Genomic DNA, 21,276 nt, shown 5'->3' with positions numbered 1-21,276 from the left:
TAGGCAATAACTTGTACTAGGGTTAAAATAAGCAAGAACAGGGCTTGAGGTGCATGCAGCTCCATGGTACAGCACTCGCCTAACATTCATGAGGCCCTGGGTTCAGTACCAGCCCACAAAAATTATTAATAATAATAATAATAATAATAATAATATAATAATTATAAACAACAAAACTACACAAACCCTTTGGATAATTATAATGTCAATATTATTATATGAATCATTTTTCAAAAATGCTAATGAGCCAAAAGTCCATAAATATTTTCTTGATAACTACTGATTTCAGAATAAGAGCAAAAAAAAGTACCTTCTTTAAAAGTAAGAGAGAAATTTATTTTAATTTAAGTGTCAGGATGAATATACATGAAAAGAGGGGAAAAGGAAGGAAAATGAACTAATAAAGGCCAGCAGGCTGCTGGCCTGGGTGATTGCTTTATTTTCTTCTAGCCCAATCAACCCCTTACAGGGACATGAAGTTCCTACAGTAGAACAAATGAGAGGTCTGGGGTTTAACTCTTACCACTGAGTTCAAAGAGCTACCTAAGAATTACAGGTGCTGTTTGGTTAACAAATCAGTATGCTAAGTCTTTAAAAGTAGCCAAATATGGTAATACAACTTTATTCTTTGGAAATAGATGTTGCTTAAAACGTGGATTGAGAGAAACATACCTGTTAGGGTATTCCCTCCCTTGTATGGAAGGTTCCGGACAGCTTCAATCACTTCATCTTTTGTGTTGAAGGCATTCAAGTGCCATTCTATTCTGGGATCACCACTATACTGTGCAAGGCCTGGAAAAGATGAGAAATCCCACAAGCAATGATGTGTTGCTCAAGAATGTCACAGACCAACCACTCAAGAAATCAGAAGGGGTGAGGGCCTAATTTTGTACAACATTTTCTTTCTCTTGTCTTGACTATAGACTTTCAAGAAGAATTCCTGACATCAATTAAAGAAATTAAGTTTATGTATGCAGGAGTAGAAGGAGGATACAAATTTTCTAACCCTATAGAAGTTAGCACCTAATTAGGTATTTGACATTCAAAAGAAAAAAATCCCTGGTCACATATGTAGATAAAAGGTCTAGAATTATTTGTTAATATTAAATCTCAAAGGAATGATTTTCCTCAATTTTGCTATTTAAATATGAGTTAAACTATGAGACTTTATATTATAAAAATATATTATTTTATTATTTATAATATTACTCAAAGACTTGCAATTTTTTGCTTTTAATCTTGGCTAGCAATAACTTAGCAAAGGTTATCTTGTACTACTTCCATTTTTTTTCAACATTTCCCTGGATTCAGCTGTCTTTTTTTTTTTTAAATAAAACCTGCTATGTGACAAAAATCATAAACAGGCTATACCTTTAAAATTTTATTATTGTTATTAATAGAGAAGATTCTGACTTTTCAGAAAATTAAAATGTATTCAATAATTAATTGGATGATATTGCCATAGCAAAAATTAGTTAGGAATAAATAGTTATTGATCCAAACATGCACTTTAAGTAACAGCAGTATAGTTGCTACTGTAATTCTAAATAAAAGTCGGTTTGTAGAGTTTTCCAGTGGTTTTATATTGATAGCTGACTACTATTGTCAATAACAGGAGATATACCAATTCGTGTCTTCTCTGAGCCCACATTGAACGCTGTAACCAGGTTTTCCAAGAAAAGCCGAACCAGTCTGAAGTTGAATCTTCCAATACTCCAAGAACCATCAACCAAGATTATAATATCAGCAATCGCTGGAGTTTCACAGAAAAATTTCACTTCTGTGAAGCAAAAAACAGAAAAGCACACATGTTAGTTACTTGTGGAACCTCTAAAAGACTTTCTTTTAATGTCTCTCAAATAACAGTGCTAAGGTTACAATAAAGTTCCCATTAAAGCAGTCATCTTTTTACAACCCTGCCCTTAGATGCATTCTTACTAGGAAAAAATTGTGGTAACGGTTGGCAGCAGAGTCAGTGTTCTGGAAATAGTTAGCAAAATACTGGCAGGTTCCTGCCAACCTGGCATCTCATCCTTCTGAGTGTTTTAGAAAGTAGTGTCTGTACAAAATCATCCAACTTTGGGCTCTGGCCTGCAGATTCTTTCCAGGAAAGGTCTTAGCAACACCAGTGTAGGTCAGTCAGCCAAGATGGGAAGATGACCAAGAAGCCAAAAGGTGGCTCTCCTAGTCTGGTAAGTCTATGCTGGAGGAAGTGATAGGAAAGAGAAATTTTCCCAAATTCAAGGAAAAGTCAAGGCCAAGCATTTAATCTAAGAAAGGTACACAGACCTCTGCTAAAGTAGAAAGTTTTCTGGAGAAAGAAAATTGGAATACAACCCAAGAATTTCCTCTAATTCCAAAAAAAAAAAATTGTATATTGTCCATGCAAGATTCTCTCCTTGATAATTATCTAAGTAATTGACTTTCTTTTGTTGGCGGCAGGTACCAGGGATTGAACTCAGGGGCACTCAACCACTAAGCCACATCCCCAGCCCCATTTTATATTTTCTTTAGGTCTCACTGAGTTGCTTAGCACATTGCTTTTGCTAAAGCTGGCTTTAAATCGCAATCCTCCTGCCTCAGCCTCCCGAGTCGCTGGGATTACAGGCCTGCATCACCTTGCCGGGCTAAGTAATTGACTTTTTAAATGGCTCTATGAGGACTCTAGATAATGATCCAGAAAAGGATGCCTAGTGACTGGAGTGGCATGACAGAAGCTTGACCACCAGAGAATGTCCCCCACCCACAGGAATCCTGGGAGATGAGAGTAACCGGCCATGTTTTTGCTACAAGGAGCAGGCAGCTTGACTAGCTGAAAACCACCACTTCTGTTAACAGCCAGCCAGCATGAGGGAATACTCTTGAAGTGTTTTACAAATCCTTTAAGACGTCATGGTATTTTTAGTGCCTTTAGGAGCATTGCATCATACTCTAGTCTGTGCTTCCAAAGGACTGCTTGACTTGGCGGCAATTTCATATTAAGAGAGGAGATCAAGCTGCGTGTGTGTATGTGTGTGTGCATATGTGTTTATCCACTTTGTCTCTTGAAAGCCCAGAAAATCCCTACTTACTTTGTTTCCTTGGTATATATCCAAAGGACTTAAAATCAGCATCCTACAGTGACATAGCCACATCAATGTTTATAACAGCTCAATTCACAATAACTGAGCTATGGAGCCAACGTAAGGGCCCTTCAACAGATGAATGGATGAAGAAAATATGATATATATACACTATAGAATATTACTCAGCCATAAAAAAAAATGACTTTATGAAATGTGCCAGTAAATAAATGGATCTGGAGACTGTTGTACTGAAATAAGCCAGTCCCCCAAAAACCAAAGGTCCAATGTATTCTCTGATATGTGGAAGCTAACCCACAATAAGGGTGGGGGCGTGAAGCGAATTGGATGAGACAAAGGGGAATGAAGGGAAAGGAGGGAGGAAAGGAAAAAGAAAGACAGCGGAATGAATCTGACATAATTTTTCAATGTGCATATATGAATACACCATAGTGAATCCCACCATTGTGTACATCCACAAAAATAGGGTCCTAATTAGAATAAGATACAGTCCATGCTCGTATAATTACATCAAAATGGATTGTACTGTCATAACTAAAAGAACCAATTAAAAAAAAACTTAGGGTTACACCCATTGGAAGATGGGCATTACTCTCAAATTTCAAACTTTAGTTGTTAAAAGGCATTGTTTACCATGTACGTCCTGCTAACTAATTAAATTTGTAATATGAAAAAAAAGACAAAAAATATTTAAAATATAATTTATATATTGAAAACCAAAGCACAGGTGTGTTAAGAAACAAAACCAATATGTTTATAACCTAAAGAAAAACAGCTGAACTACTATGATTGGCATTGGCAGCTTAATATGCCTTTGCACCTACCACACCACTTTGCCTTAAAGGGTCTCGTTTTTTTTTTCCAGAAATAAATATGCATGGAACATCTAGATACTTTTACCAGATGGGGGGGAATATATTTGCCAATGAAACACTCCAGTCTCCTATGGAGCTCAACAGTACACCTCACTCCAAAAGTTAATAGTTTATATTTTTTGGCAATAAATTCCCATTTTTTAATAGAAGAAAGCTACCAGCTTTGTATCTGGGAGTCAGCCCTACTGTAACAAAGCAAGAAAAGTCTAAAATGAAATACTGCCACGAATCATGGGATAAAAATTAATGTGGGTTTTGGACATAAGCAGGGAAAATTGAGGTCTGATTAAGCTTTAAGGACCCATTTCTCTAATTTTTTTTTTTTCTGGGGAAAGCCTACTCCCAAATGAAGAATAGTTCTCTTCCAAAACTGCTAGAAATACACAATTGTTAAGGAACAATGCAGAAAAGCTCTTAGAAAGAAACACTTTCTGTTTATGTGGAAGAGGAGTAAGAAAACTGGTATTTTATGTTTTAAAAAATGATCTCCATTAAGAATGCTCTGTTTATTGAGTACAATGAAGTCATAGTAACTTAGAGATATAAAGAAGATCTAGCCCAGGTAAGGTATAAAATCAACTGACTATAAAACAAAAGATAATTTTAATAATACTAAAATTTCAAAAACACCTTAAAATAAAAAAGATAAGTTCAACTGGAAAAATGCCTGTGTAATATATAAAACCAAAAAAGAATTTATATTAAGAAACATAAATAGATTTTATAGAGAACAGAAAATATACATGGTCAATAAATGAATGTAGAGGGTTTTCAAGATGGCAGAATGGAGGTCATTTTCCTGGCTGCTCTGTGGTGTGAAACCCAGAAAGCAGATAGGCAGCCCCTCAGCAAGGTGGGTGAACAAAAATGGGGCTGGGGGTGGGGTTATACTGGAATTTAATATTGTATATTCAAAGCAGATTAGGGACTCAGGAGGTTAGATATAATAAGGAAGAAATCCCCAGCGCTACAGCTGCCACTGCAGCCAGAGGCATGAGCCAAAACAGTCCCTCCGTGAGCAAAGTGGAAGGATAAGGGAATTAAAGAAACCCATATTTTTAGGAGGCCTGAGGCATGTCTGGGTAAGGAGAGTTTAGAGATCAAAGACACTGTCTGACTAAACTGAAAGGCACACTGAACACAATAACCTTGTGTGGGGGACAGGGGGAGCCCCATTTCTCCCACCTGCATGTGGAGGAGAGAGGAAGGAACTATTTTGAAAGCACAGCACAGTGGCCAGCAGCTGTGGGAGCTGGTTCCTGGCAAACCTGAGTTTGGCCCAGTATATAGGCCTGGTAAACCGACATTGCACTCCATAGAATGTGCCTAAGTGACCAGGAGAAAATCAAACATGGAGAGAGGTTTACACAGGAGACAGTTGATCATATAAACCCATCTGGCTCTCCCCTCTCCCTCTGATCCTGCCGCTTTCAGGACCAGCTGGAAAAATACCTGTGTAATATGTTAAACCAAGAAAAAGAATTTATATTAAGAAACATGAACAAATTTTATAGAGAATGGGAAATATACGTGGTCAATAAATGAATGTAGAGGGTTTTCAAGATGGCAGAATAGAAAAATAGAAAAGCACCTGGCCAGGAATTTGAAAGGGCAGGGGTGGAAGAGATTGAGTTTGGAGACTGAACCCACCTGAGACCAGAAAATGTGGGGGCTGCCAGTGATCCAGTGGACTAAGAATTGGCTCCTCCACCACATGAGTGGGACCAAGGGGTGATCTCTGGGATGCAATCTTCCAGTGTGCACTTGCAACTGCTGGGCCCTGGAGGTGTGCAGATTTAAAATCTCCAGACCAGCAGGAATGGTAGTGCACACCTGTAATCCTAGCAGCTTGGGAGGCTGAGACGGGAGCATCACGAGTTCAAAACCAGCCTCAGCAATGGCAAGGCTTGCTAAGTAAAACTCAGTAAGACCCTGTCTCTAAATAAAATACAAAATAGAGCTGAATGCAATATCCTTGTGTTCAAAGAGATGTAGCTCAGTGGTTGAATGCCTCTGAGTTCAATCCCTGGTACTTAAAAAGTAAATAAATAAATAACTCCAGACCAATTGGCATTCAGCAAAGAGCCTGGAGTATATCTAAGCCTAAACTTTGACTCCAGAAATTCTGCCTATAGGATAACCTCTCTTTTCTAACAAACCCCCACCCCCAGGGTGGAGCAAGCATCACACTCCAGACAACCTCACCTATCACTTCTGAGACGGAAACTGAAAATCCTTTGAACTCCAACAGAGATGATTCTTTAACTTTTCATCAAGATTTTTCCTTTTTTCTTTTCTCTGTTTAATTGACCTTAATGGTTCAGAGCCATTTATACATATTCACATTTGTTTTTTTATTATTATTATTTCTAGCATTTCTGAAGCCATTATTTTATGGATCATTTTTTATGAGGACTAGGAAGTTTGATACATATATTTCAGTTTTGCTTTGTAGTCTGTTATTTTTATTTTTAATTTTAAAATGTTTAATTTAAATATATTTTTGTCTCACATATCTCTTTCCCTTGATTTTCTTTTTGTCTTTTCTGCTGTTAACAGTCAATCTCTATTATTCTCTCTTTCACTCTTTATTTTTTACTTATATCTTCTCTCCTCCTCCCTTATAATCATCACATCCTAATCACTTCTGTTCTCTCCCTGTCCAACATTCAAAACTGTAAACCCATTTGTAAATTCACTGTTTTTATTGTAGGCAATTGTTGGCATTTCCTTCTAAAGTTAAATATTGAACCAACCTTATCACCTAGCAATCCACTGTTGAGTCTACAACAAGGGAAATTCTTTCACACATACAACGGGAGATAAGTAGGTGGAATTTAACAGTAGCACTGTTCACAGTAGTAAAAAGCTGGAAACAACTCAAATACCATTAATATGAGAGAGGATCATTAATTATGGCATTGAATGGAAAGTAATATAACAGCAAAATTAAATGAGCTATTTCACTGAAATACAGCAGTAGGAAGGAATCTCAGCAACCTACTGCCATTTGGAAAATAGCAATATTTGGTGGTTGAAAAAAATGTAGGTACAAGAACATTACATTTAAATGTGATGGTAGACCTAGGTAAAAAGGACAGCAAGGGAACAGGAAAGAAGGGATCCAAGGTGGACTGCTTGGGTGAGAGAACCATGGATCTGGGGTAGTGCCAGCACCAGGTGGATAGATGTGGGTGGTAGTCAAGATCTGAGATCTTGAGGAGGAAGGGTGGGCTGCTTATTATGCCACACACACAAATATTCAAACTAACTAATTAAAAGAAAAGTGAAGTAATCCTACCTGGCTTGCAGAAGACATTATCTAGGAAAATACTTTTATGTTTATGTCATATAATGCAAGCACCCAAAATCCTAAATGCAAGCTATAATTTCAGCATATTGTATTTGAAATTAAGACTGGTGCCCTGTTTCCTAATTTAAAGTCCAGCATCTGTTACATCAGCAGAAAGATGTTCTTTTCAAGGACTTCAGATGTCAAAATCTACTACTGGTTCTGTATTCCAAAGTATGATTTTTCTACACACTCACAAGGGAACTATAAAAACTTTTTTCCCCAAAGGTCCTAAACCCAGGTTATTACTCTAAGATAAATCCAAACACAATGAAACCTAGTGGCTATTGTCTGTTGTAACAAGCACAAAGGCAGCGCATAGGTCTTCAGGCGGGTGAGTGTGGGTGGACCTGCCCATAGACAAGTGTCACAATTGTCCTGTCAGCAGGTTTACCTTTGCCAGAGGCATCTAGACACTTCAAGTTTCCTAACCAAAGCTATTTAAAGAGATTTAAAGCTGTTATGTTCAAGTTCTATGATTACACATCTCAAACATTGTTCTAGCTGCTCTAGTAGATATTTTGAGAAATATACCCAAATTCTTGTCATGATAAAACAAGCCCAGTTTCAAAACTGAAGACAAATACTATCACCTTCCACTGGCAAACACCTTATCCATCTCAATATTCATTAAGGGAAAGAGGCCAATCAAAAAGAAAATAAGCAAGTGACTTAAAATGAATCAGATGGTAGGGGAAAAAATACATATGCCTGGGGGACCAGGTTAATATTGCATAAAACCCAGTAGCAAAATATAATTTAAATTGCATTAAAGATGAATAAGTAATATACTCTTATTGTTAAAACAATATTCAAGGCTGGGGTTGTGACTCAGTGGTAGAGTGCTTGCCTAGCACGTGTGAGGCACTGGGTTCAATCATCAGCACCGCATAAAAATTAATAAATAAAACAAATGTCTTATCAGCAACTAAAAAAATTTAAAAAAAACAATATTCAGTGATTCATTTTTAAATAAACTAAATCCTTTTTGCTCTCAATATTGTATGTACAGTTAAAACATAGAGAAATATTGTACACTTTGGATATTTGCAATTTTTTTGACAAACATCCTAGTCAGTAAGTTTTTGCATACACCAAAAAGAAAAATAAAGTTAAGCAAAGGGATAAGGAGAATGACCTCTTGAATTATATTCTATTTCAGCTTTTGGCAGAACATGAACTTTATCAAAAACACAACTCTGAAAAAAAAACAGAAAGAGTAAAAATATAGATATATGCTTTAACAGCTAAATGCAACACTCAATATGTGAGGCAGACTGCAAAGCTCACAGCTGTCTGATATCAGAATCAAAAGGAACAACTGCACAAGTAGAGAAAGAACAGTTCTCACTCAGTTCTGCACCTTCTAAAGCTGCAAGGTAAGAAAGCCTGGGAGAACTAACAGTTTCCTGCCATTCCATATCTGAAGGCTACATTCATCATTATATTAAACGGCGTGCCCTTCACATCAATCTATTGATTTAATAGATAGTACTATGAGACAGGTACTATTATTATCAGTCCTGAAAATTATGTCATATAAGAATTCTGTGATTTGCCCAAGGTGTCAGATAGCTAAGTGGCAAAGCATGGATTTGAACCCAGGTAACATGTCCCATATCTCATGAAGGCACTCTACAGCATATACACTTAGAAAGTGTGGGGGGGGGAACAGTTGTGGTTGTGTACAACTATAACCCAGAGACTTGGGAGGCTGAGACAAGAGGATCGCAGTTTGAGCCCAGCCTCAGCAACATAGTGAGACCCTATCTCAAAATAAACAGAAGAGGCTAGGGATGTAGCTCAGTGGTAAAGTACCCCTGGGTTTAATACTTGGAAGGAAGGAAGGAAGGAAGGAAGGAAGGAAGGAAGGGAGGGATGAAGGGAGGGAGGGGGGAGCCTCTAATATAAAGCAGTGTCTCTATAGATAGGCTTGCCCTGCTGTGTCTGCAGCTAATATGTGTTCTCTACAAGCATCTCCAACTGTCTGTCCAGAACTATTTTCTCCTTTAAAGATATGCACTTGGTGCAAAAGTAGCCTGTAAAAAGTGGCTCTTTACTGATAATTTCATACTAATTTAATCGTGTTATTAACATAATGAGAAATTCTAAATCTGTGTCTGTTAATTTGAGATTGTACAACTAATTTCCCAGATGAAATTTATGTGTATATATATATATGTATGTATATATACATATATATATATATATATATATATATATATATATATATATTTTTTTTTTTAAACTGTGTAGTACCAAGAGCACTGTTCTAGGGAACAAGGAACGTAAGGAATGTGACAAATTTCCCCTTACAGGCAGTTTAAATTCCCAGTAATATAAAATAACTATATTAAGACAACATACATTCAGATTTTTTAAGGGGCCTATAAAAATAAACAAAATCTTATTATCTTATAAAGAGTAACTACATGTGAGGGTGGGGCTGCTATTTTAATGAAAATGGTATAAAATTACCAAATTAAAAGTCTTCCCTTTAAACCACATTAGTTCTTTTGTCTTAATGGCATTTAGATTAAAGATCTAGTTTGGGTTTATGTAGAAATGTTTACAGTGTATTTATGGAGAAAAATATTCATCCATACAAGTTAATGAAAATACAAAAAAAATAAAAAGGACTACAGGAGTTACAGGACTTTTTCTGCCAGGTAAACTCTTACTCATCCTTCAAAACCCAGGTTACCCTTCACTATCTCCATGAATATTTTTCCACTGCCCCCAGGTGGGACTCTAAATACCCTCATTTCCTTCCTTGAATTTTTATATAGTTACTGTACTTGTTACAATGGAATATTGCATTTTGCAAATATTTCTATTTCCCTGACTAGACCTCGAACACTTTGAGAAGTAAGGAATTTTATGCATTACCTTTTTAGACCCTTTGGGCTGCTCAACTCTTGTCACATCATTGAATGTGAACTAAATTGAATTGTGTTCTTCAAAAAAATAATGTTTTCATGTAATTCATAACTTAAGCATTAGAGAAATGAACCATGATAGTTCAGTTAAATGTGGTCTCTCCTGCCCTGCCATGCAACTGCACTGGGAAAACAGGCTACAGTTATTTAGAGATCAGGGAGGTTTTATCAGAGTTGCTTATCTTCCTTGATGTTTTCCCAATGCTAGTGGCTAAGCTGAATGAAAAGCAAAAGTGTACTATTTTTACTCACAGTCTTAATATACAGTCAGGAAACCTCATAATTATTTCACCACAACTAGTCTAGGATTCATTTAGTGGCTTTGAATTATTTTTTTCTATGCCACTAGCAAAATATATAGCAAGGCCATTCATTAATCAAGACATTTGAAGAAAAAAAAAGAACTGTGGTTGCAGAACAATTTTTCACTTAAGTCTCCTGTGAGGTTGACTTCAAGTTTCCTAACCAAAAGCAAAAGAAAATCCCTAAGAATTTGGTGTAGTAGAACTCTTGGAAGCTCACTGTTACCAAGCCATGATTGGCTACAGACTTCTCACTGAAGAGACATTTAAAAAAAAAAAGAGTTAAGATCATTTTCTATTTGTCAAGAGCTCAAATTGTTCTAAGAGTTTTCTGATACATTGGCATATTCTGTTTCTCACAACATTCCCACAAAGAACCACTATTGTCCTCATTTTTTGGAAAATGAAACTCAGATTCAGAGAGGATCGGTGATGAACTCATTGGTTACTAGCAGCTAGGACAGGACACCAGGTCTTCTAAATGTTTGGTCCAATCTGCCTTTTCTAATGCACCATGCTTTCTTTACCACAGTTGTCCTCACAAAGGCAGCATGAATGGTCACTGTTATATGAAATAGCATTGGACTAGTGGATGTGGAGCCAGGGGCTCATTTCAGCTATACTTGGAGTTCATCTTCAACAAGGTGAGCTTGGTGCTCATCTAACCCAGTCTTGGTGGAGATGTACCTTTCCAAGCATCCGTGATAGATGACTTACGCTAATGTGAAACAATTCCCCCCAACATTCTCTTCCTTTACCTGCTTCTAATTTTCTTCCTAGAACTTCTTTCTTCCTAGAAATACACATGATGATTAAGTTCTTGTGTTGACTTGTCTGGGGCACGGGTGCCTATGCATTTGACCAAACGTTATTCTGGATGTGTCAATAAAGGTGTTTCTGGGTGAGCAGCAAAGCAGATCGCCTGCTCTGCTGTGGGAGCAACTCACAAACTCACTTCAACAGGGCAAAAAGGATGGATGAGAGGTCCAGAGCTGCTCCTGCCTTGCTCCTGGGGGGGGGGGCGGGGGAGATCAGTCTTCTCTTGCCTGCAGACCTAGGTGTCAAGCCTGCTGGCTTTTGAATGGGAACTCGCCAGTAACCTCTGTGTGCTGAAATGACACCTCGGCTCTCCCCTGGGCATCCAGGTTGCGGCTGTGACTCCTCAGCTTCATAATCACGCAATCCAATTCCATACCATAAACCTCTTTCTACCTACCTGTCTTTTCCATTTATGCTCAATATCAATCCTAGAAGGCAGGTGTTCTCTCCCTTCATTCAGAAGGAAAGGCTAAGCAACCAGGGAGATTAAAATGTGCCCATTGTCACACACTGAGAAGTAGAAACACCAAATCCAAATCCAGGACTGACTTGCAAAGCCTGAACTGTTTAGCTGTTGTGCTGTTCAGGTTCTATCAACAAAGAGAAGCATTAGAAAGGAAAGAAGGAAGAGAGAAGGAGGATGAAACGGTAGAAAAGAAGGAGGGAAAGAAAGCTTCCCATGCCTCGGAATTAAAGACAGCATGAAATCAAAGCCATGGTCTCATGTTTGACCTGGAGTGAGTTCCACCATGACAGCCTCCAGGAGTGTGAAGCTCAATGGCTGCACTACAGCAGGAAGACTGTTCCGGCTGTCACTCAGAGCCCCGCCTCTTCATAGTAACTGGCAATTACTAACCACCACATTCATCACATTTCTTCTCTGCTCCAAACCGTAAGGATATAGGGAAGACATGACAGCTATCTTCAAATATTGAAAGGGCTGTCATATGGAAGAGGGATTAGGAACATTCTGTATGCCCACAAGGCATGTACGAGGAGACGGATCTCCACTCAATTACAGACAGGATGTCTGCTTGGGGAAACGGTGAGATTGCTGTTCACGAAAGCAGGTGCAGGACCACCCCTGATGGAATGCTCAGATTCAAGACCTCTCAACTGACTCAGCTACAGGAACTTCCAGCCCTGGTGTTTATGATTACTTCCTCCCTGCCCCACCTACTGAATTACACCTGAAATATCTGTTGTGCTTTTCAAGGCTCTCCTGAATTCAACTCCACTTGACTCATCCATGTTTATTTTTCCCTTTCTCCCAATATAATTACCTTTGTTTTCCTGAAAAGCATTACCATCTCTGAGACTTCCAATTCAATTTCTATCCCCCATCTCTCACATATCTTCTCTGAAATCTACCTGTCTACTTTGTCTGACCACCACTATTTTAAAATGATATTTGCTCCACTTTAGAAGCCAGCACATGACATTTCCATTTATTTGCAGTTCTGCATATAGTGCTATATTATTTGACTATATGTTTACTTTTTTTTGTTTAGGTGATTTTAGGTGATTTTCTGCAAAATGCAACAATTCAGTCATCCCTGTTACTCCAAATCATTAACAAATAGATTGTAAAATTTCGCAATTTCTGAAGCCAAAACACCTGCTCAATTTGATGCAGTCAACCCTGAAGGTATAGAGACAAGATGTTCAATAAAAAATCCTTCAACAAGAAGGAAGTTATCAATTGCCAAGCTCCAGAATTCCTGAGAGATGGATTACACCAAAATTTATTTCAGATAGAGATCCAATGAGGTTGCATATAGGGTCATGTACTGCACGACGGCATGTCCGTCAACAATGGATCACAGGTGATGGTGCTCCCATGGAACTATAGTGAAGCTGCAAAGTTCCTAATGACATCATAGCCATTATAATGCCACAGCACAGTTCATTGCTCACGTGTCTATGGCAATGCTGGTGTGAACAACCCTAGTGCACCACCAGTCATATAAAGGCACAGCATGTACAATCACGTGTACATACAACACTTGAAAATGGTTGGATCATTCACCAAGCCACCTAGTCTGTGTAAGTACACCCCATGACAGTTGCACAATGACCAAATTACCCAATGACACATTTCCCCAAACGTGTCCTGTGGTTAAATAAGACGTAACTCTTCATAGACTGTTTTGTGCTTAAACTAGCTGGAATGTGTTTCAGGTGAAGTCAAAAGATTCCTGACTAATATATCACCTAGAATTGTTCAGTGAAGGCAGATCATAAACAAAAGGGAAACAGTCTAAAGAAGAAAAGTTTAGTTCTCACACAGATCTTGAGAACTAAAAGGATTTCAATTAGCTCTGTTAGGAACCATGTGTAAACAGGGTGAATTCCAAGTTTTATATCAATTGCCTTCTTACATTTAGGTGACAACATATGACATGCTATGGACTAGGAGTATTCTCACTGGAAGGGATTCCTGTCCTCTTTTATCTCTGCTATCATGGTTTTATGTAAGTCACTGACATTACTTTTTATAAACAGTGGTTTTACTGGGTGTGGTGGCACACACCTGTGATCCCAGGGATTCAGAAAGCTGAGGCAGGAAGATTGCAATAAAAAACAAAAAAGGGCTTTGTATGTAGCTCAGTGGTTAAGTGCCCCTGGGTTCAATCCCTGATACTGAAAATAAATAAAGGAATATAATAAAAAGAGTGATTTTATTCAACATCTCAAGGTACTGAAGAACAGATCATTGCAGATAACTAAATCTCCATCAATTAAAAAAGGGTTCAACAAGTCCTTTTCTTGCTACTTGATTCTCTTTCCTCTTTCAAAATCTTCTCTTTGTCCTTGGTGTCCTACAGTCTCAATAACATGGTAGTGAGTGAGACCATCTTTTAACATACACTCTTTTTTTGGTTCCTTTTAAAATTTATTGATATCCTTTGTTATAGTCTTTTATTCTTTCTTCTGTTTTGAATACTTCTATTACTTATTAATATTGTTCTTTATTATACAATCTTTAGGTAATAGTTCCATAACTGAAACTCATTGAATCCAGAGACCACCCAGTATGTGTCCTCTGACTCTTACTCAGCTCATGATTTATTTCTGTGATTTGAAATACTGGTTATGAATTCTTCACTCATTTTATATCTGCAGCAATCTAGAAGTTGAGCTGAGTTCGTGTGCCTGAAATCCGATTTTATGTTTGCTCCCGCCAGGCATCCCATGGCTTTTAGCAGCCCTGAGCACTTTTTATATTAATTTCTTGAATGGGAGGATCCCGAGTTTGTGAAGAGTATAATTGAATGTTGAAACTGTGTGTGGCCAAGGCCTGTGGTGACACACTCTCAGGGGCCTTTTCCCTAATGCAGGGCCCAGGCACAAAGACAGAATTTCCTCCTATTCCCCTGAACTGATTAGCAATGATGTTCTAGTCCACCCTAGTTGAGCTGGAATGCTGTGGGGAGTGTCTAGACAACGGTGATTACATTAACAGAGAGAATAGGAGAGGACAAGAAGAGGAAGAGGAAGAGAAAGAATGAGGAAGAGGAGGAGGAGGAGAAGGAAAAATCCCTTAAAGAGGATACTCAATGAGCCAGGCATCATTCTAATCCTTTTAATGCATGAATCTCAGCCCACAGCTTAACCCCAATGTCCCATTTATGACCAGAACCAGCCCCTTGCCCCTTGCTTCTAGGAGTGGAGTCAGGATCTAACTGGCATTAACTTGTGAAACCCACCTATCCCCCTCTGCTTTAGCTGATCTTCTGACCCTTGCCTAACTGAAATTTAAATCTCCATCTGTTCAAGCTGAGCTCACAGCCCTGAGTTTGGCAGATCCAAGGCCTAGAATACCTAGCAGGAAAGGACACAAAATTTTAAATCAATCTGTGAACTATGAGTCAAGGACCATTAAGCGTTTATGGGAGATCAGCCATCCCAGTAAGCGGAAAATACACCTTGAGGATAATCAGGTGTCCACAGCTAAAAGCCAGGGAGGGATTCCTAGCAGAAGCAAACACAAAATTGGATTTCAGGCACATAAGCTCAGCTCAAATTCTAAAGATTGTCACACTCAACCATAATGACTGTGTATACTTCAGAACTGGCTCTTCAGCAAGAGGAGGCACTGGGTACATATGTTAAGCTGCCACTGGGCCACCTGTCAGGGCAGAATTTGGTGACCATGCTCACCATTTACTCCCCAGCCACTATCTCAGTGCTCAGGACTAGGCGGAAATTATCAAACCTCAGCTATGCAGTCATTGTTAAATCAACATGAAAGATTAGCTATGATGGCATCAACTCATATAAAATATGCACTCTAAACAGCATATGCTTATCTGGCATTTACTATGTTCCAAGTACTTTACATATATTAATTCATTCCATCCTCACAACTAACTCCTGGGAGTTCTCTAGTTTCAGGTAAAATAAAATAAAATAAAATGTGAGCATATAAGTAGAAGCCTTCAAAGGTATATAAATGAGAGTACATCCTATACAGTTCTTACTAGAAGTAGCAAAACAGACACGCTGTCCTTGGAATAGCAATTAATCACTCAGTATAGTGAAGGGTTCTATTCCAAAACATTCAAAAGTTTTAAACATTCTAAGGAAAAGAATCAGCAACCTTGTTCTAAAAAGGGCAAGACAGAAAATATTCTAGTCTTTTCAGGCCATATGATCTCTGTCGGAACTTCTCAACTCTGATATTGTGGGAAAGCAGCCATAGACAATATGTAAAGGAATGAGCAGAGCTGTGTTCCAAAAAATCTTTCTGAAAACAAAAAAAAATAGAGGACTGGATATGGCCCATGAGGCCATAGTTTGCTGACTTCTGGAAAGAATAACAAAGTCATCTCATACTTTTCCCCTAAAAAGTGAGAGCTGTAGGACCCACCCTTCTCTGTACTGTAGAGAACTTGAGACAGAAAGAGAATGAGAATCAGTGATCACAAATGAAAAAGTGATTAAGAGAAAGAAAGAAAGAAACCCCATGCTGCTTCTATCTGTCTCATAATCTTTTTTAATCAGGTTCTGCATTCTTATGCAAAACTCCAAAAATAACTAGAAAAAGCTGTTTGGACACAATGAAGAAATAGCCATTATGCAAATGTGCCAATATTGTGCTCAAAGGCAAATTCCACTTTTGTTTGCGAGCTAGTTTTAGATTATTGAAGAAACATGTACAGTAGATTAAAAACAAGTAACTAACTGCATCGCAACTTCTGCTAAGGATCTCAGCTCTTTGCATTTAAACTAAAATTCTAAAGTATGTGAACTATGTCTGATTATATCTGAGCCACTGTCAAAGTAGTCTCTTGTACCAGAAAATTATAGATTGTAAGGCAAACAATGAGCAGCACAGTTAGAAGAGAATCATGAGGCTAACACAATTTGGAGGGATACTTATGCTAGATCCTGCTTGAAAGACCTGCATGGGGAAGGTCTCCTGGTCTCCATGGCTTCCATTAGTGCTCCCCACTCAACTCCTTGGGAGGGCTAAGCTGGCCTGGATTGTCACTGTTTATAATTCACTTTTTAAGACAATCCCCCCACACAACTAGGCCCCTCAACCTCCTCACTGTCCCCATCCCCACCTCATGGGAATCATCACCATTCCACTGAGTGGCAAAAAATGCTAATTCATTAATATCTTTCATACGCATGTTAACTTTTTGATTACAATCATACAAGAAAATATGAAAATCACAAATACCTTTCAGGTCAATAGAGGGATAAAAAGAATTTAAAGAAAAAAGAAACTTGAATGAGTTTAAGTAAAGCATCAAAGAGAAAAAAAAAAGGATAGGAAAATGTGAGATAATAGCACAAAATAAATGGTAAGCCCCAAAATTATCAGTAATTTCTACCAAGTAAACTGAAGTTATCAAGTAAAATACAGAGATTGTCAGACAGAATATTTAAATGCCTCTAAATCTTCTTTATAAAACTATTCACCTTAAACCTGAGAACACAAATAGAAAGTTCAAGAACAGAAAATGGATGTATTTTTTGAGTACTAAACAAAATAAAGGTGTTACACCTACATTATTACTAGACCAAATATTCTTTGAGACAAACATTGAATTTCTAAGAACAAAGAAATCATTACAAAACAAGAAAAAGAAAAATTCACTAGGAAAACATAACTCTTATTGCATATTCATTTATCATTATAATTATTGAAAGCAAAATTGCAAGAGTTATAGATGTAAATGGATAAATATTAGTGATAGAGACTAAAACACATTTTTCTCAAGGACATGTGGAATGGTTTTAAAAATTGACTACATCTAAATAATAAAATGTTTTTAACAACTGACAATATCTAAGTAATAAAATGTCTCAACAATTTCAAAGAATTTCCCTATACACCATATTTCCTGACCACAGTGCAATAAAGTTAGACATTAATAACAAATAAATATGTTTAATATCTCCGTGTTTAGAAATTAATAACATATTTCAAGTAATTTGTGAATCAAAGAAGATAATATAGTAATAATTAGAAAACAGTAATTCTGTATATCAAAATCTATATGATACAGCTCAAGCAGAACTTATACATTTATAGCCTTAAAGTGCATATAATAGAAAAGAAGAAAGACCAAAAATTAATGAGATAAGTATCCAGTTCATGATGTTATGAAAGGAAAATATATTAAAGAATAAAGCAAGCCAGGCATGGTGGCACGTGCCTATAATCCCAGCTATGCAGGAGGCTGAGGCAGGAACCTCACAAGTTCAAGGTCAGCCTCAGTAATTTATCAAGACAATCAGCAACTTATTGAGACCTTGTCTCCAAAAAAAAAAAAAAAGAAGAAGTGGGAATGTACCTCAATGGTAAAGCAACCCTGGGTTCAATCCCTAGCACCAAAAAAAGAAAGAAAGAGAGAGAGAGAGAAAAGAGATGCAAAAGTTGTAAGCCAATGGCAGTCCAGGAGAAGATATTTGCAGATAAATAGCAATATAACAGAAAAGGGTTTTATATACAAAATACTTAGAAAGCTTCCAAATACTCATTTTTAAGTGATTGGAATAAACTTTTTCTGGTAAAAATATTACAGAATGGAACTAAAAGGCCAAATAAAGTACATTCCATTTCATTACAGATAATTAGCAATGCATAATATTTAAAAGAACCAATAAGAAAACAATTCCAGATATTGACAAGGGACAAAAAGTAATAATACTAGATATAGAACTTCAGGTATTAAATAGAAAATATTTTAAAAGGTACCTCATCACAAATATTTTTGCCACCAAATATTCATTTTGAAAAGACAACACAAATATGAATACAAATAATAATAAATGCTGTCAAGGATGTGGGAGGAAAGGTACACTCATATACTTCTGTTAGGACTGAAAATTAATACAAACATTCTGGAAAGCAGTATGGAGATTCCTCAAAAAAAATAGGAATGTTATCCCATTCCTTGTTATATATCCAAAAGATCTAAAATCAGCATACTATATGGATATGGTCGCATCAATGTTTATAGCAGCATAATTCACAATTAGACAAATTATGGAACCAACCTAAGTGCGCTTCAGAAGATGAATGTGGTGGTACACAAAAGAGCATTACACAGCCATAAAGAAGAATGAAATCATGGCATTTGCTGGTAAATGGATAGAACTGGAGGGCTTCATGTTAAGTGAAATAAGCCAGACCCAGAAAGTGAAAGGTTGAATATTTTCTCTTATATTCAAAAGCTATCTCCAAAATAAGGGGAAAGAGGTGTGTGTGTGTGTGTATGTTAGTGAAAGGAATCCTATGAAAATAGGAGGGAGTCAGTGGAGCAGAGGAAGGGGATTGAAGAGGAAGGAAGAGGAAAGAAGATAGGGAAGCATGGGAGAATGAAACCGACCAAACTCTCCTATGTACATATGTGAATAGACCACAGTGAATTTCACCTTTATGTATGCCTATAATGCACTAATTAAAAAAAAAAACTATAAATAAGTAGAAGAAATACCAGTAGAGGAAAGGGAACAGGGAGAGGGAGGAGGAGACGGAAAGCGGAAACACTAGGAACTGAAAGGGAGCAAATCATATTCTATGCATGTATGATTACGTCAAAATGAACCCCAATACTATGTATAATAAATGCACTAATAAAAAATTAATAAAAACAATTATACAAGCCAGGTGAAGTGGTGCATGCCTGTAATCCCAGCAAGTAAGGAGGCTGAGGCAGGAGGATGGCAAGTTCAAAGCCAGCCTCAGCTTACCAGCAAAGCCGAGGCGCTAAGCAATTCAGTGAGACTCTGTCTCTAAATAAAATACAAAATAGGCTGGGGATGTGACTCAGTGGTCAAGTCCCCCTGAGTTCAATCCCTGGTTATCCCTGCCCCCAAATAATGATAACACAAAACAAAAATGAACAGGAAAAAAACACTAATGATTACTAAGATTAAAAAAAATAATGCTCAATTTCATTAGTAATCAGAGAAATGAAAATTAAAGTAATTAAGTATTATTGGGGAAAACTCAAAATATTGTGTATTTCAAATGTTAGAAATATATAGCAATAAGCACTGTCATACATTGTTGGTAGAAATACAAATTATAGAAAAAATTAAGACAATTTAGCACACTCTAAATTTGGCAGTACAAAATTTGCAAATCCTTTAGCCCTGCAGTGCCACAGTTAGAAATACGCTCATTGCAGTATGTTTATGATAGAATTAGCAAACATTTAAATGCCCAATCATAGGGGAATAAGCAGTACATTTCATAGTCTATCCCACAAAGATTATCTGGCCATTTTTTTAAATGAGGTAGACTAATAATAACACCTAACATATTCAAGGGTGGGCAGCATTCTGACTATTTTATGCATATCGACATGATTTATCCCAAGGAATTCTCTGAGGTGTCCTGTTCCTATTTTGCAGATGAGGAACTAGAGACACAATCATTTGGGTAACTAGCATAAGATCACTCAAGCTCTCCCATTTGCCTCCTGAATGCAACAGCAGGCTTGTTGCATTCAGGAGGCAAATGGGAGAGCCTGAGAAGCTTACCACTGCCCCACCTGACTCCTCTACAGATGGATGGGGAAAGCACCCATGGGAAACAGCAAGGCACAGAACAAAGACCAGAATGGGAAGGCTGCACATGTATGAATGTGAAGAGAGGTGACCAGAGAGTCATACACCCAAAAGTATTGACTATCATTAGGTTGGGGAAGGAAGAGGGTGGAAAGGCCCCAAAGGTGATTTTTATAGTAGACTGTATACTCTTCTGCTGCCCACCAACAACCACGCATGCATGTACAGCCTGCATCATTGAAACAACCAACTCCCAAAGTGAGCCAATCAAAAAAAAAAAAGCAAGTCTGACCTGGTACAGAGGGTTTAGTCCCATTTCCTTTGTCCACAACCTTGGCTCTGGGCTTTGTTGGATCCTTTCTTTTTTCCAAATCTTTAACTGGAAGAAAAGTAGAAATACAGCTATACGTTAAGGTCCAAAAGAAAAAATATTCAATAAGTTTTTACTAAAACCCCTGAAAACCCTTAGAATATTAATAGAAATCAGTTCCATGGCACAAGCACATCCCCAAATATTAGAACTGCTGAGTTTTTTCAACCTTTTCAGGAGAAGGTGCAGAAAGCACTTAAGGAATTTGCGTTGAGTACTGACTACGGGCAGAGGTATCAACTAAATTTCTTCCTTCATACCTGCTGCAAAATTAGCATATTACTCCCATCTCATACACAAGGGTATAAAAAGCCAGGAGGCCAAAACACATCTTATAAAACCAATGGGTGCTGGCCTAGGATATATGCCATATCTTCATGTCCCTGGACTTGGCCTATGACCTTGACCCTCTTTCTAGAAAGATATTAGCCATGAATAGTTTCCTTTGAAATGACTCCATCTGCAACAGGAGAACCCCATAACAGTTTTCTTTCAAACTT

At 37.5% G+C, this 21,276-nt stretch overlaps 1 protein-coding gene across 6 annotated transcripts in view; it reads right to left on the bottom strand.

The window, feature by feature from the left end:
• Positions 1-21,276, bottom strand: part of Col14a1 (collagen type XIV alpha 1 chain) — a 247,379-nt gene that overhangs the window by 143,928 nt on the left and 82,175 nt on the right. For all 6 annotated transcript variants that reach the window (XM_058585704.1, XM_058585705.1, XM_046464979.2 and 3 more), the window contains exons 5-7: positions 20,699-20,785; positions 1,625-1,780; positions 673-792 (exon numbers count right to left, since the gene is read on the bottom strand). In XM_058585704.1, coding sequence (XP_058441687.1) covers positions 673-792; positions 1,625-1,780; positions 20,699-20,785 — 363 coding nt within the window. The remainder of the gene's footprint in view (positions 1-672; positions 793-1,624; positions 1,781-20,698; positions 20,786-21,276) is intronic.

The sequence above is a fragment of the Marmota monax genome, unplaced genomic scaffold (assembly GCF_021218885.2).
Source record: "Marmota monax isolate L192 unplaced genomic scaffold, Marmota_monax_Labrador192_F-V1.1 WCK01_AAM20220418_F8-fsc00003, whole genome shotgun sequence".
In the NCBI taxonomy this organism is placed as follows: domain Eukaryota; kingdom Metazoa; phylum Chordata; class Mammalia; order Rodentia; family Sciuridae; genus Marmota; species Marmota monax.
This window is presented reverse-complemented; position numbering and strand designations above follow the sequence as displayed.